The sequence below is a fragment of the Nicotiana tabacum genome, chromosome 24, assembly GCF_000715075.1.
Source record: "Nicotiana tabacum cultivar K326 chromosome 24, ASM71507v2, whole genome shotgun sequence".
In the NCBI taxonomy this organism is placed as follows: domain Eukaryota; kingdom Viridiplantae; phylum Streptophyta; class Magnoliopsida; order Solanales; family Solanaceae; genus Nicotiana; species Nicotiana tabacum.
The window spans coordinates 74,372,762-74,385,566 of record NC_134103.1 but is presented as its reverse complement, the minus strand read 5'-3'; the positions used below and the strand labels follow the sequence as shown (position 1 = coordinate 74,385,566).

At 36.0% G+C, this 12,805-nt stretch overlaps 2 protein-coding genes across 4 annotated transcripts; one reads left to right on the top strand and one right to left on the bottom strand.

Moving 5' to 3' along the window:
• The first annotated feature begins 939 nt into the window (after positions 1-939).
• On the top strand, positions 940-7,975 carry LOC107809173 (phosphatidylinositol/phosphatidylcholine transfer protein SFH8). Of its 3 annotated transcripts, XM_075248515.1 has the most exons (15): positions 1,071-1,252; positions 2,404-2,546; positions 2,780-3,080; positions 3,865-3,964; positions 4,071-4,337; positions 4,446-4,523; positions 4,615-4,716; positions 4,815-4,864; positions 4,985-5,084; positions 5,323-5,412; positions 5,502-5,618; positions 5,828-5,957; positions 6,479-6,882; positions 7,405-7,488; positions 7,746-7,975. In XM_075248515.1, exons 3-15 carry the CDS (start codon positions 3,070-3,072, stop codon positions 7,764-7,766), a joined length of 1,554 nt encoding a protein of 517 aa, XP_075104616.1. In that variant the 5' UTR covers positions 1,071-1,252; positions 2,404-2,546; positions 2,780-3,069; the 3' UTR covers positions 7,767-7,975. The 3 variants fall into 3 exon arrangements, with proteins under 3 accessions (XP_016489261.2, XP_016489254.2, XP_075104616.1); XM_016633775.2 differs by lacking the exon at positions 2,404-2,546 and having other exon boundaries at positions 940-1,252; positions 5,505-5,618; XM_016633768.2 differs by lacking the exon at positions 2,404-2,546 and having other exon boundaries at positions 953-1,252.
• A 2,411-nt stretch (positions 7,976-10,386) lies between these two features.
• On the bottom strand, positions 10,387-11,340 carry LOC107809164 (uncharacterized). The gene is made up of 2 exons (XM_016633760.2): positions 11,087-11,340; positions 10,387-10,894 (listed from the first exon to the last, which is right to left on the bottom strand). Exons 1-2 carry the CDS (start codon positions 11,291-11,293, stop codon positions 10,454-10,456), a joined length of 648 nt encoding a protein of 215 aa, XP_016489246.2. The 5' UTR covers positions 11,294-11,340; the 3' UTR covers positions 10,387-10,453.
• Positions 11,341-12,805: the final 1,465 nt, after the last annotated feature.

Genomic DNA, 12,805 nt, shown 5'->3' with positions numbered 1-12,805 from the left:
AGATCAAGTATCACTAATCATGCTAGCTGGCTCATTGTCAACAACGATAGCTAACATACTATCAAGAATTGTTTTAAATTATTTATTTATTGACATATAATATGTTATTTTAATTCTACTATTCAACATCAAAATGAAAAATATTGTCTGAGTTCCATTATTATGAAAAGGATTATAACCAATTTTTTTTGATTGAGAAGAGAAACATAAATTTTCATCCCTGACAACCTTTTTGTTTTTGTTTTTTTGTGTACAGTAAAGTTTTTTTGTCAATCTATTACTCCTATTAATATTAATTAATTTCTCCTATATCACCGTCGGTCACAAAATCATTACTCAATCAGCGCCCCTTTTTGTCATTTTAACCGCAATGAACCGCCAGCCAGATTTTTATCACCTTCCAAACACGTCTTGTATACGTGGCATGTTCCACTCACTTTTGGGACCCACCTGTATCCTACGTGGCATGTGATACTAATTTTTTTTAAACAAAAGTAATTTTTTTTCAAAGTTAAGTATTTGGCAAAGTAAAAGTACTTTATGCGAAAGTGTTTAATTGTGAGCGAAGTTTAAAAAAATAAAAGAAATTTTTTGAAACTGATAGTTTAAAACAATCTATTGAAATTAGTGTGACTAGAAATTATTTTATTGACAGTAAAAAGAAAAATTTAAAATTAAATTATTATTAAATATAAAAAAAATATTATTCTGGTACTGACTAAAAAAAATATTACTACATATAAATTGGGACATTTAACTATTTGGTATTTGAGATTTATCATTATTTATGAAAGTTAAAGAGTAAAAAGATTTTATTTATCAGAAATCATCTATAATTGGATCGGTGCCATTAATTATCTTCCCCAAAATACCCCTACTCTTACCAAACAATTCCACTATTCCGTTACTAGTTTTTGATGCATTTATTGCCGTCCGATCATCCTCGATACTTCCAAAAAGGTGGCTCCAGCTTTGTTTCTTCCCATTTTTCTTCTCCCACCTACTGAGTAATAGCGACTTTTCTTCATTTTTCTTGTTGATTTTTCTTGTTAGAGTTTTGACTTTACAGTGATTTTGTGAGGCTCTTTTGATTCTCGATCTACCGGAGCATCAAGTTTCTTTTTTGAGTTTACAGTGATTTTTGTCGAGCTCTTTGGATTTACCGATCTACTGGTCATCAGGAATTTTCAGGCTTGATTCATCTGCTTGATTTGGGCTATGTCGGGTCCATTAGATCGATTTGCGAGGCCTTGTGAGTTGACTTTCGTTTGCTTTTATTAACTTGTTTACTGATTCTGAACTACATTGTTTGCTATTTGCTGAATTTTAGTTACATTCTTTACTTGTTACTTTTGGGTTTTTGAGCTTGTGTGCAGTTTTAAGATTGCTGAAAAATAGGTTTAGATTAGGATATGGTGCTAATTTAGTATGTTATTCAATTAAGTAATTATGCTTCAATCCCGAATTAGTTGGGGTACCAATTTCAATGTTGCAGTATTTAGAGCTTTCGTGATAGTTTACACTGTTGATGAACTTATCATATCTCTCTTCCTTATCAGGGTTTGAGAGGGCTTATTAGTTAGACTATGTTTTAAGTGATTCTCAACTTGTTGGGGTTTGAGAGCCGTTAACTTTTTTTTGTAGCTCACATTGGTGGATTAATATGGTTGACTTTACCAGTCATTCTTGTTCGTAGTGGTTGAGAGAGTCCTTTTCATGCCAGCAGGTCAAGAGTTTGAGCCTCGTACCCTGCCAAAGTGAAAAATATGGTTGACTTTAGTTCGAAGGTGTGGCCGGTGAATGGTCAATGAAGTGGGAGTAGAACCATGAGATCTCAGTTCAAATCTTAGTCGAGGCAATAAATACTAGGTGATTTCTCCGCATCTGCCTAAGCCTCGGTGAGTAGAGTTACCCATTACATGTGCTAGTGGGGAGGTAGTAGTCAACCCGATGAAATAGTTGAAGTGCGTATAAGCTGGACTGGACGCTGGTGGTATCACAGAAATAGAGAAAGTGTGGGAAGAGATCCATGAGGTATCGAGTTCAAATTCATGCGGAGGCAAAAAACCATTAGGTGATTTACTTCTCATCTGCCTAAAGCCTCAGTGGGTAGAGTTAACGGTACATGTGCTGGTGGGAGGTAGTAGCCAACCAGTAGAATAGTCGAGGTGCCGCATAAGCTGGCCCAGACACCGCTCTCATAGAAAAAGAGACAGTGTGGGAAGGTTGCTGGGAATATTTGATGAACTTGCATATATGATTTTGTTTTGAGTTATGCTGATTTGATGAAAATCTGCATTGCGGTGTTTCTTTGCTTTTCTTAAATGGTTCTAGTGGGGTTGATTTTGGTGAATTCCGGAAGCAAATCAATCTTTTGTGGTGGTTCTTCACTTTTGGATGCAGTCATTTTCAGTTCCTATTTTAGAATGTGCTCGACTTCCCAAGCTCACCTCATGTCAATGGAAATCTTCTAGCACTCTGTTTAAGAACTTGCTTGGTGGAATTCGGTTCACATACAGTTCCATGCTACTCTGCTTTTCATATTTGTAAGCTATTACACTTTGTTTTGGGAAAAAGTATGAATTTTGATCGAAAATGAGCTTAGGTTGAAGAGGATTTTTTAACCTTATTCTTTACTGAATGTGTTTGAATAAGTCTAATGAATATAGAAGATTCATACAGCTGAACCCAGTTACTTAGGAGCTTGATTGGCCTTTGTGTTAAATTCAAATGTGTTATGTGATTAATTTTCCTGCTGTTTCCTTTTCAATGTTAACAGGCTTTGAGGGGTCGTCCACACATGATGAGAGAAGAGAAAGAAAATCTGATTTCGAGAACTCAGAGGATGAGAGGAGGACAAGAATTGGTTTGCTGAAAAAGAAAGCACTGAATGCATCAACAAAATTTAAACATTCTCTTAAGAAGAAAGGCAGAAGAAAAAGTGATGGACGAGTGAGTTCAGTTTCAATTGAGGATATTCGTGATGCTGAGGAGCTACAAGCTGTTGACCAATTTAGGCAAGCACTAATTTTGGATGATTTGTTACCTGAGAGACATGATGACTACTATATGATGCTAAGGTGATACCCTGTAACCTTTAATTTCTTCAAGTATTTATGTCAAACTGATTAAGATATATCCTGCTATCTGTTATCTTGTGATAGTCTTTTTTTTAAACTTGTTTATTGTGATAGTTGTTGCTTGTATAGAGACAATTTCAACACACTTCATGTTCGAAATGTTAGTTGAAAGTTAGAATGCTTACTTAGGCTTGTTTTAAAAACTGAATCAGGGGTGAATGCATGGGCAGAAAAGGCCAATTTATGAAATGAATTTTTCCAGGACCATCATATTGTTAGGCCAGGTTCCAGTGCCTTCAACAGTGTTTCTTCTTTTGTGCTCTTTTTTCTTTTGTTGGTTTGTTCTATTATTTTGATGTGTTGCAACAATTTCTGGAGCCACAGTCATACATATTACCTCTGCGTAAATCTGTCCACTACAAATGACACATGATATCGGTCCTTTTCTTTGTCCAAATAGAGTAAGAAAAAATTGAAAAATGATTTCTCAACTTTTTCCTTGAACTCATGTATTATTTTGTTCTTTAGTTTGCTGTAGTCAAAGAGGCCGGATGTGAAATTTACTCTGGATATCATATGTCAACTTTCTCTATGCTCTTTTCCATCAGGCCTGCCAACTGAAACAAAAGTTAGAAGTGGTAGACATTGTGAGCATAGGTATTAGCTCTCAGAATAGGCAAATGAAAGAGGATATAGATTTATGCAGGCTTTTGATTAAGAACTGTCAGGTGGTCTATTCTTGTTTTTGTCATTTCATTTATTATTCCTTATGGGTTTCTTGCAGGTTTCTGAAAGCAAGAAAGTTTGATATTGATAAAGCAAAGCATATGTGGGCTGATATGCTTCAGTGGAGGAAGGAATTTGGTGCTGACACCATTATCCATGTAACTTATTTCTCCTCTGATGGATAGTGACGGTATTTCTTCATATACCAGATTCTAGTGACTTCATTTATTCTGAAATATTTCCCATATCAAATTTTTCCATCAGGATTTTCAATTCCAAGAGCAGGATGAAGTTTCGAAATACTATCCCCAAGGTTACCACGGGATTGATAAGGAGGGAAGACCGGTATACATTGAAAGGCTAGGGAAAGTTGATCCTAACAAACTTATGCAAGTCACAACAATGGACCGTTACATAAGAAACCATGTAAGAGAGTTCGAGAAAACTTTTGCAATCAAGTTTCCAGCATGTACAGTTGCTGCTAAAAGGCAGATTGATTCTAGCACCACTCTTTTGGACGTCCAGGGAGTGGTATGTCACCTACCATTAGTTTTCTTGCGCTAATGTGTCATGATTTCAGATTGAATTTTTAGCACACTAGGATTTACCTATTTTCATTTTCTTGTGTTGATTTCCCAGGGTTTGAAAAACTTTAACAAGAGTGCAAGAGAGCTCATTGTGCGACTTCAGAAGATTGATGGTGATAATTATCCTGAGGCATGATTATATCCCTATCTCAGTAGGTACTATATGGTCTTTTCTAGTTTTCGGTTCATTAACACATGTTGCTACATTTTGGCTGGTGCAGACACTTCATCAGATGTTTATCATCAATGCTGGACCTGGCTTTAGGCTGCTGTGGAATACTGTTAAGAGTTTTCTGGATCCCAAGACCACCTCCAAGATACATGTTTGTCTATGCTCTTCTACTGCCACTTCTCAAAGTGTAACATTATCAATTATTTGGCTATATTTACTCAATTGCTTCTGTTGTCAAATTTCTTATAGGTTCTTGGAAACAAGTACCAAAACAAGTTGCTTGAAATAGTTGATGCTAGGTAAAGGAGTTCAGCATTCTTTTCCACTGTACAAGGAAAATTTTTGCTTATTTCTGCTTTTGATGGTATTGCAGATTTCCTTCTTTAAAAGTTATGTTACTGATTTTTGATTTTGTGCAGTGAGTTGCCAGAGTTTCTTGGTGGAACCTGTACATGTGCAGATCAAGGAGGTTGCCTTCGTTCAGATAAAGGGCCATGGCAAAATCCGGAGATACTAAAGGTTTCATCTACACCCTCGCATCTGAGAGCAATTTTGTTTTGAAAGATGTTCTTCTCCTCATTCTTTTAGGAAGGCAAGATCTTCTTTTTTTCTTTTCCTAACATTTATTTTCAGCACTCTTCTTTTCTGGAACAAGGGTCTGCTTGTTCTTGATGTCTTTAGTAACGAGGAAGCATTTCTACCTTTATGAAAAACTATTTTAACTTTTGAGTAATGGGAAATCCTTCTTTGACGGCAGATGATTGGTGAAGCACGGCGTGCCAGGCAGGTCGTTAAAGTTGTAAACAGTGAAGGCAAGGTAGTTTACGCTAAACCTCGCTTCCCCACGGTATGTCTTCTACTGTCTTTCCTAAATTATGAGAACACTCTAAATGGTCAACCTCCTTTGAAGATTGCTACATGTATTTTGAATTTTAGCAGGTAAAAGGTAGTGATACCTCCACCGCTGAATCAGGATCTGAAGCTGAAGATATTGCTTCCCCTAAAGCTGTAAGGAATTATTCCCATCTTCGGCTTACTCCTGTTCGTGAAGAGGTATATTTCTACCTATTCACCTGATTTCATGAATTAGCGTTTCTTTTATTGGAGAGAATGTAAAATTTTCTTTCACTGAGACTCGGAACAATACAGGATTTGCATTCCCTTAGTTTTCATGGAAATATCTCCTTCCCCATTCCCTTCCTGAACGAAATTGAGCTTACACAATTTTCTTATCATATACTATTGTTTTTCTCATCAAACAGGCTAAGGCTGGAACCTCAGGCTACACTACAAACTTCTCTGGATATGATGAATATGTTCCCATGGTTGACAAGGCAGTTGATTCTGTGTGGAAGAAACAAACATCCTTTCAAAGAGCTGCCATTTCCAAAGGTTAGACTTCTGCAAAAAACACATGCATTTGTACACACAAGGAATTGGAAAGAAGAGGGGAGAAAGCATAAGAGTATCTGAATCTTTTAGTTAGATTTCAGTATGCACCTAATCAAGGGGGGTAAAAGGAGCTAGCTCACTGTAGTTCTCACCCTGTAATTTTGATGTACTTCCTGTTTGTGATTCAATATAATGTGTATATATGTATGTATTTTTGAAATGTATTATTCTGATACTCTAATCGTCTTAATATGGTTTTTAGTTGCATGCAGTAGTCAGGCGTCAGTGCTGCTTGTGGCCACCTGCATCCAAGACAATCTGTGTTGGGTGCAACTAATAGTGTGAATTTTATTCTGTCTGTTTTGCTTTTAGCTCTATTTTGGTCGTAAAGCTGGAACTTGCAGATGTCTGTGGTTAATATGGCATTTATCCTACCTGTTGGCCATGTTCTATTTTATTAGTCCGTTATAAGTTTCAATTCGTACTGACATGAGGTATGTGGCTATTTACATTTTATTCAGGGATGCTTCCACCAGCAGATTCTCAGAAGCCCGCAGGTGGTCTTAGTACTCGGATATTGGGACTTCTTCTGGCCTTCTTCACGACTGTGATGATGTTTTTCCGTTCAGTGCTATGCCGTGTAACCAAGAAACTTCCTGATCCATCAAATGGTCAAGCCCAAGCAGTTCAAGAATTCACCTCTGATGCAATCAGTAAAGAGGAGTTTCGGCCACCTTCACCAATTCCAGCCTTTACAGAAGCGCAGCTGCTTTCTGTTGTTCTGAAGAAATTGGGTGAACTTGAGGGCAAAGTAAATACACTTCAAGAAAAGCCATCTGAGATGCCTTATGAGAAAGAGGAATTGCTAAATGCTGCTGTTTGCCGTGTGGATGCCCTAGAAGCTGAGTTAATTGCAACCAAGAAGGTAAATATTTTATGATGCAGTATGTGAATAAGGGTGCGAAACCAGTGGTTTTGCTTCACCAAAGCTTGCATCTTTTATGTTTGCTAGCTCAGCTGGAAGTTTTGGTTGCTTAGCATGTTCAACTTGTGAGATAAGGCCTAACTAATGAAATATAGTCTAAATTACGTTATGGTTTGGTCATGTGAGACTCTTTATGCTTTTGGAGTGTTGTTGAGGCCAGAACATTATCAGATAGAGAAACGAGGGAATATGTTGGAATTCAATTATTAGTGTGACAGCTAGTGTGCTTGCAACTTGAAATAATATTCCACGATTATGGTGATAAGTTGTGGCCAAACTTATGACTTGTTTCAGCAAGCATTTCATTGCATATTACTGCTGAGAATAACGACATCTACATCACATACCTCAGCAAGCATTCAATGTAAATAATGTTGTGTTGCTGACAATATTAGCATTTAAGTGTAACATACCACTTTTTCTTGGTTATTGAGTTGATAATATTCCTTCTTTTCGAAACAGGCTTTGCATGAGGCTTTGATGAGACAAGAGGAACTTCTTGCATACATTGCTGGTCAAGAAGCTGCGAAAGCTGCAAAATTTCAGGTGAGTTTCCAGCTTTGTTTGGTAATTAGACAACATCAAATTATGAGTGAACCCAAGTAGGATAGGAAGTCGGTATAGTGGAAACTTCTTCTGAGAAAATACCTTGGTGCATATAGACTTAAGAATAGACAAGGTTTTGAGCAGTATTGCCTGTGCACCTTTTTTCTGTGGTATACGTTTGTGCATTCATATTTATGATTGTGTTAGAATTTTAAGATTCATATTGTTGATTTGTATCTTGCTGTCTTGTTATGCAGAAAAAGAAGTTTTGCTTTTAAGGTCTCTCGGAAAGTGGAGCTCCGACTTTCAACAAAAGTATCCGAATGAGAGATAACATACTTGTAATATGTACGAGCTGGCATGGATCCTAGTCATTGTGCAGTGAATTTGATGTATAATGCAACACCTTTTTTCTTCTGAAAATATACTCCTAATGATCTTACTTTGGCACTATGAATTCATTATTGTTTGTATTGAATTGGCTAAACCTGAGGCGTACCAACTTTTTATCTCTGAAGTGGTGGAACATTTACCTATCTTGTTTGTAAGGGAGTAGAATTTATGTCCAAATGTTAAGGTGCTTTTCACAAGTTCCGGCATAATATTATAGGAAGAATAAATGAGGTAAATGTTAAAAATAAGCAGAAGTTGGATTAGATAGCTGAGAGTAAAAAACACAGACGGGAGAGTGGAAAGTAGGCAAAATTATCTCTCGTTTAGCCATAGATTTTGGCTTCATTTTTTTTAAAAAAAATTAAAAACATTATTTGTTTATGAAATATGATCATGTTTTGGGAAAAAGAACTTCAAAAATTTTCAGTAGTTTTTGGGTGAATTTATTTCTTCCGGTCACAAAATTTTAACTTTTTTTCAAATATAATGCATGTTCAAATACAATTTCAACTTTCAAAAATTATTTTTCTAACACAATTTCAAAAATTCTTTTTTCAAGTGAATCAAATCTATGTCCAAACGCTAACTTAAACTCTCAACAACTATGTACTATCAGTCATGTGCGCAGGTAAAAATTTATCTGCGCCATGTATTTACATTCAGTTTAGTTAAGTTAGCCATTAAAAATATAGTCTATTAAAAATCCTATATTTAATAAGTTAAATATTTGAAAAGGAGGTAAAATCATAACAAGGTAACATTAGGGCTGCTTATCGGGCGGATTGGGCGGTTAATTACTCTTAACGGTTTGGCTTAATAGTTATCGGCTTTTAAATGTATTAATCCGCTAGCCACCCGATAAGATATCGGGCGGATTGGTATCGGTTTAGCTCTTATCGGGCAGTTATTGGGCGGTTTATCGGCCTAATTCAATCTATATTACGTGTATTAATTGTTTGTTGACCGCCTAGCATACAAATTCAGAATAGGAAATTATACATTGAGTCTAGACATACATGTCTGTTAACGCCTACATAAGAATGATGTAGTGTGTCATGTGTTGTAGAGTGAAAAAAGATGTGGCACAACACTGTTGTTCTTCTATTAAACATAGACAACATGCATTAGTTTTAAAAAACAAAAGCAGAGGTGAACCATAGACATCAACTTAAACAATCTTGTTGTAGGGTGAGAGAATAAGCTAAGCTAAGCCAAGCCTGAGATCTTCTGATGCATAGTACGTAAGGATTCTGATTATTTAGGAATTAGGCGTTAGAACTTAGAGATAGAGTACTGGAAGAAGTGGAAGGGTTTTTGATCTTTAATATATATATATATAGAGAGAGATATATATATATATATATATATATATATATATATATATTCTTAACGGGTTAACGGATTATCCGTTAAGAAAATTGAATAATCCGCCCCCAAACCGATAAGCCGTTAATAAAAAAATTTCAATCCGTTCCCCGTCCGTTAAACCGTTAACCTGATACCAATAAGCCATTAAACTTCGGTTTCGATTCGGTTTTCGGTTTCGGTTTGGTTTTGAACACCCCTAGGTAACATTACAAAGCTTAGGTACTTCTTTAGAGAAAGGGAATGTATTTTTATCAAAGTACAGCCCTTATATAGTAAGAGATTAGAGAAGATACGCACTGTAGCAAAGCTTCCCTTATCTGTTCTTATGACAGATAGCGTATCTTTTTTTCTTGTTGAGTTACTGACAAAATGCATTTTGATATGCAAACACTTTACAAATGGTCAACCTCAATAATCTCTTTGGATTAGTTCAACTAATTTAAAAACATAAGAAGCATTACAATACCACAGTACTTCCTCTGTTCTAAAGGTTAGCTGGTACTCAAGGAAACTAGTGCTGTTTCCAACCACACTCTAGAGGAGAAAGGGAAATAGATAATTGTTAACTAAATCAAAGCTATCCATGAACACAAGAAGAAATTTTAAGTTCTGCGAGTTCAATCTACTTAAAAAGAAACATAATCTTTACTTTGATATACCATAAGTGAAATATAATCCACTTTGTATTCCACTTCGGTTTTGTTATTAGCGAGCTGTTGTTAATGCTTCTCTGCTCATGTCTTCTTTGCTATCGTATTTTCTTTAAACTGTTATGTTTTTGTTCTCCTTGAACCGAGGGTCTATCGAAACATCCTCTCTATCCTCGCAAGGAAGAGGTAAGGTTTGTGTACACACAACCCTCCCCAGACTCCACTTGCGGAATTACACTGGGTATGTTGTTACTGTTGTTGAACCTTGGTTTGAAGCTTGACTCTATATTTCGCTTGCATTGAGTGTGTTGTCCTAGTAGCATCCTTTGCGAGCATTGACCCAGTCACTAGTTGAGTAACTATACTGTTAACATCCAACGTAATGTTTAATCAATGAATATACTGGAAAAGTATATACTAATATAAAAAAATCTTACAGTGTTATAAGAAAAACCTGACAGTAACTGTTTTTATTAATTCATATCAAACTTTGTAATCCAAGAATCCAATTACAATGATTGAGTTAAAAGAAAAAATGCAAACCAACAAACATGTCAAGTTTTCTCCCGTAGATTTTCGCATGTCTTTCGGTTGCGACCCTCTTGTGCACATTGTCCGCATGATATTTTGCACCTCTTAGCTTGTGATCCCGGCAACAACTGGATTCTCAATTTCTTTGGCCTTCCCGGTTTAATTCTACCTGTCGGCGGTAGCACCACATCTTCTAAGATCTCTGTAGGAATGTCCCAAGTGCTTTCATCGGAAACAGGATACACTGGTATTTCATACGTTTTCAGCAAGTAATCCGTGTTGTAGTAGATAGAGCAGTATTCATATGCATCCAAGCTTTTGTACGTGACAACTGCCAAAGCATGCGGACACGGCATTTCATCTATTTGAAACCTTATGCAAGTGCATGTTCTCTCTCCCAGGTTCACCACAAATTGTTTTTCATCTTCAATGACAGTATATAAGTAATCGGTGGAAGGCTTCACCTACACCTTGAAAAAGATGATTAGTGATATACTCTACCATCTGCGGTCCATTTTCATTTTCTTATATATACATATAGACTATATACTAGATATAATACCATTTATGTACTACATATAGACGGGCTTATATTATACTGCATGTGTTCCGATTTCATTTTTTTGTATGAAAGAAACATGGTAATGGAATCTTACCGTCATTCTCTGAGATGCAATGTAACTTTCCCTCATGATATCTTCATATTGTTTTGCCAGCTTTGTGGATGTCTCTATTGCATTTTTCTTGTTCGCGTGATGCCAATCCTGAACCAACTTCATCATGTATTCCAGCAAATGCAGTATTGGTAAATCTCTTGCATAGTTGTTCGCTGCATTCATAGACTCCTCAATGTTTAAAGACATGATCGTGGTTCCCAAGACTTTGGAATGTGCTCGTGACCATCTATGATATCCAACATTTAACAAGTATTCTCCGACCCTCTTATCGATGTTATTTATCTCAGCCATATGGCGGTCAAATTCTTCTACCGTGTATGCTTTGGCCGACGCGAAGAATAGTTCCTTGATAGGTATATGATTCTTCGTGTAACTCATCTTTATGTTGTTCCACAAATGGAACATACATACACAGTGAAGCACTCCTGGATACACAACCGAAGTCGCATTTAAGATGCTTTCATGCATGTCGGATACTATGCACACCCCTTCCCTAGCACCATAAGTATCCCTGAACCTTTCAAAGAACCACTCCCAAGATGCATCATCTTCTGAATCAACCACGGAATATACGCAAGTAAAAAATTTTTACCTGTTAAAATCAATCAAAAAAACTCATGTAAACATATACTTAGATCAACAATGGCACAACTTATACACAACCGGTGTAATATTGCAAATATGAGGTTAAAATGTAAGTATCATATAGTAAAAATATACGACATATATACGATACTATATTGCAACTTATATGTATATAAACTTTATACATACTGATTTATAAATATTCATTTGTTATTTCAACTTAACTCACCAGCTGCATTTTGCGTGTAAGCCGTGATTAAGGTCCCCCTGCGCGCTGATAGAAAGTTCCCATTAACTACCACAATAGGCTTGCAATAATCCCATCCCTTAATTGATGCATCCAACGATACAAAAACGTACAAGAAGAAGCCACCTTCTGATTTATGCAGTTTCACGACGGATCCAGGGTTTGTATGCATCAACATGTACAGGTAGCTCGGTAGCTTCCCATATGATTCGCTTGAATTCCCTCTCAATACACTACTAAAAATCTGCTAAAAACCGATCAAATATTTCCGACCAACGTTGGTCGGTCAAAAAAAGCGATCAAAAATCGTCCAGGTTGGACGGAAACTGGGAATTTTTTTATTATATTTTTTTAAAACTAAATACCGACCAACGTTGGTCGGTAAATTGGTCAACGAATTGACCCAGCTGGTTAGACAAGGAAATTTTGGATTACCGACCAACGTTTGTCGGTAATCTGGATCCAATTTTTTAAATTTTAATAATTATTTTATTATTTAAAATATTTTATAATATTTAAAAATTTATATTTAAAATTACCGACCAACGTTGGTCGGTTAATGTAGGGGAAGCATTTACCGACCAACTTTGGTCGGTAAATATTATTTTCTGCAAAATAACCGACCAAAGTTGGTCGGTTATTACGTCAACATTGGTCAAACTTTCGAATTACTTTTTTATTTACTATCTAAATAATATAAATGTAATTCATTAACACTTTTGTAATACAAATAATGAATATACTAACATATACTATATGTAACATGCTATTTCTAAATTAATTCATCGACTTATAACTTACTTAGATGCATCGATGAATATTAAAAATAAAACGTTTGACCTATATCGACTAATAGTAAAAACAAA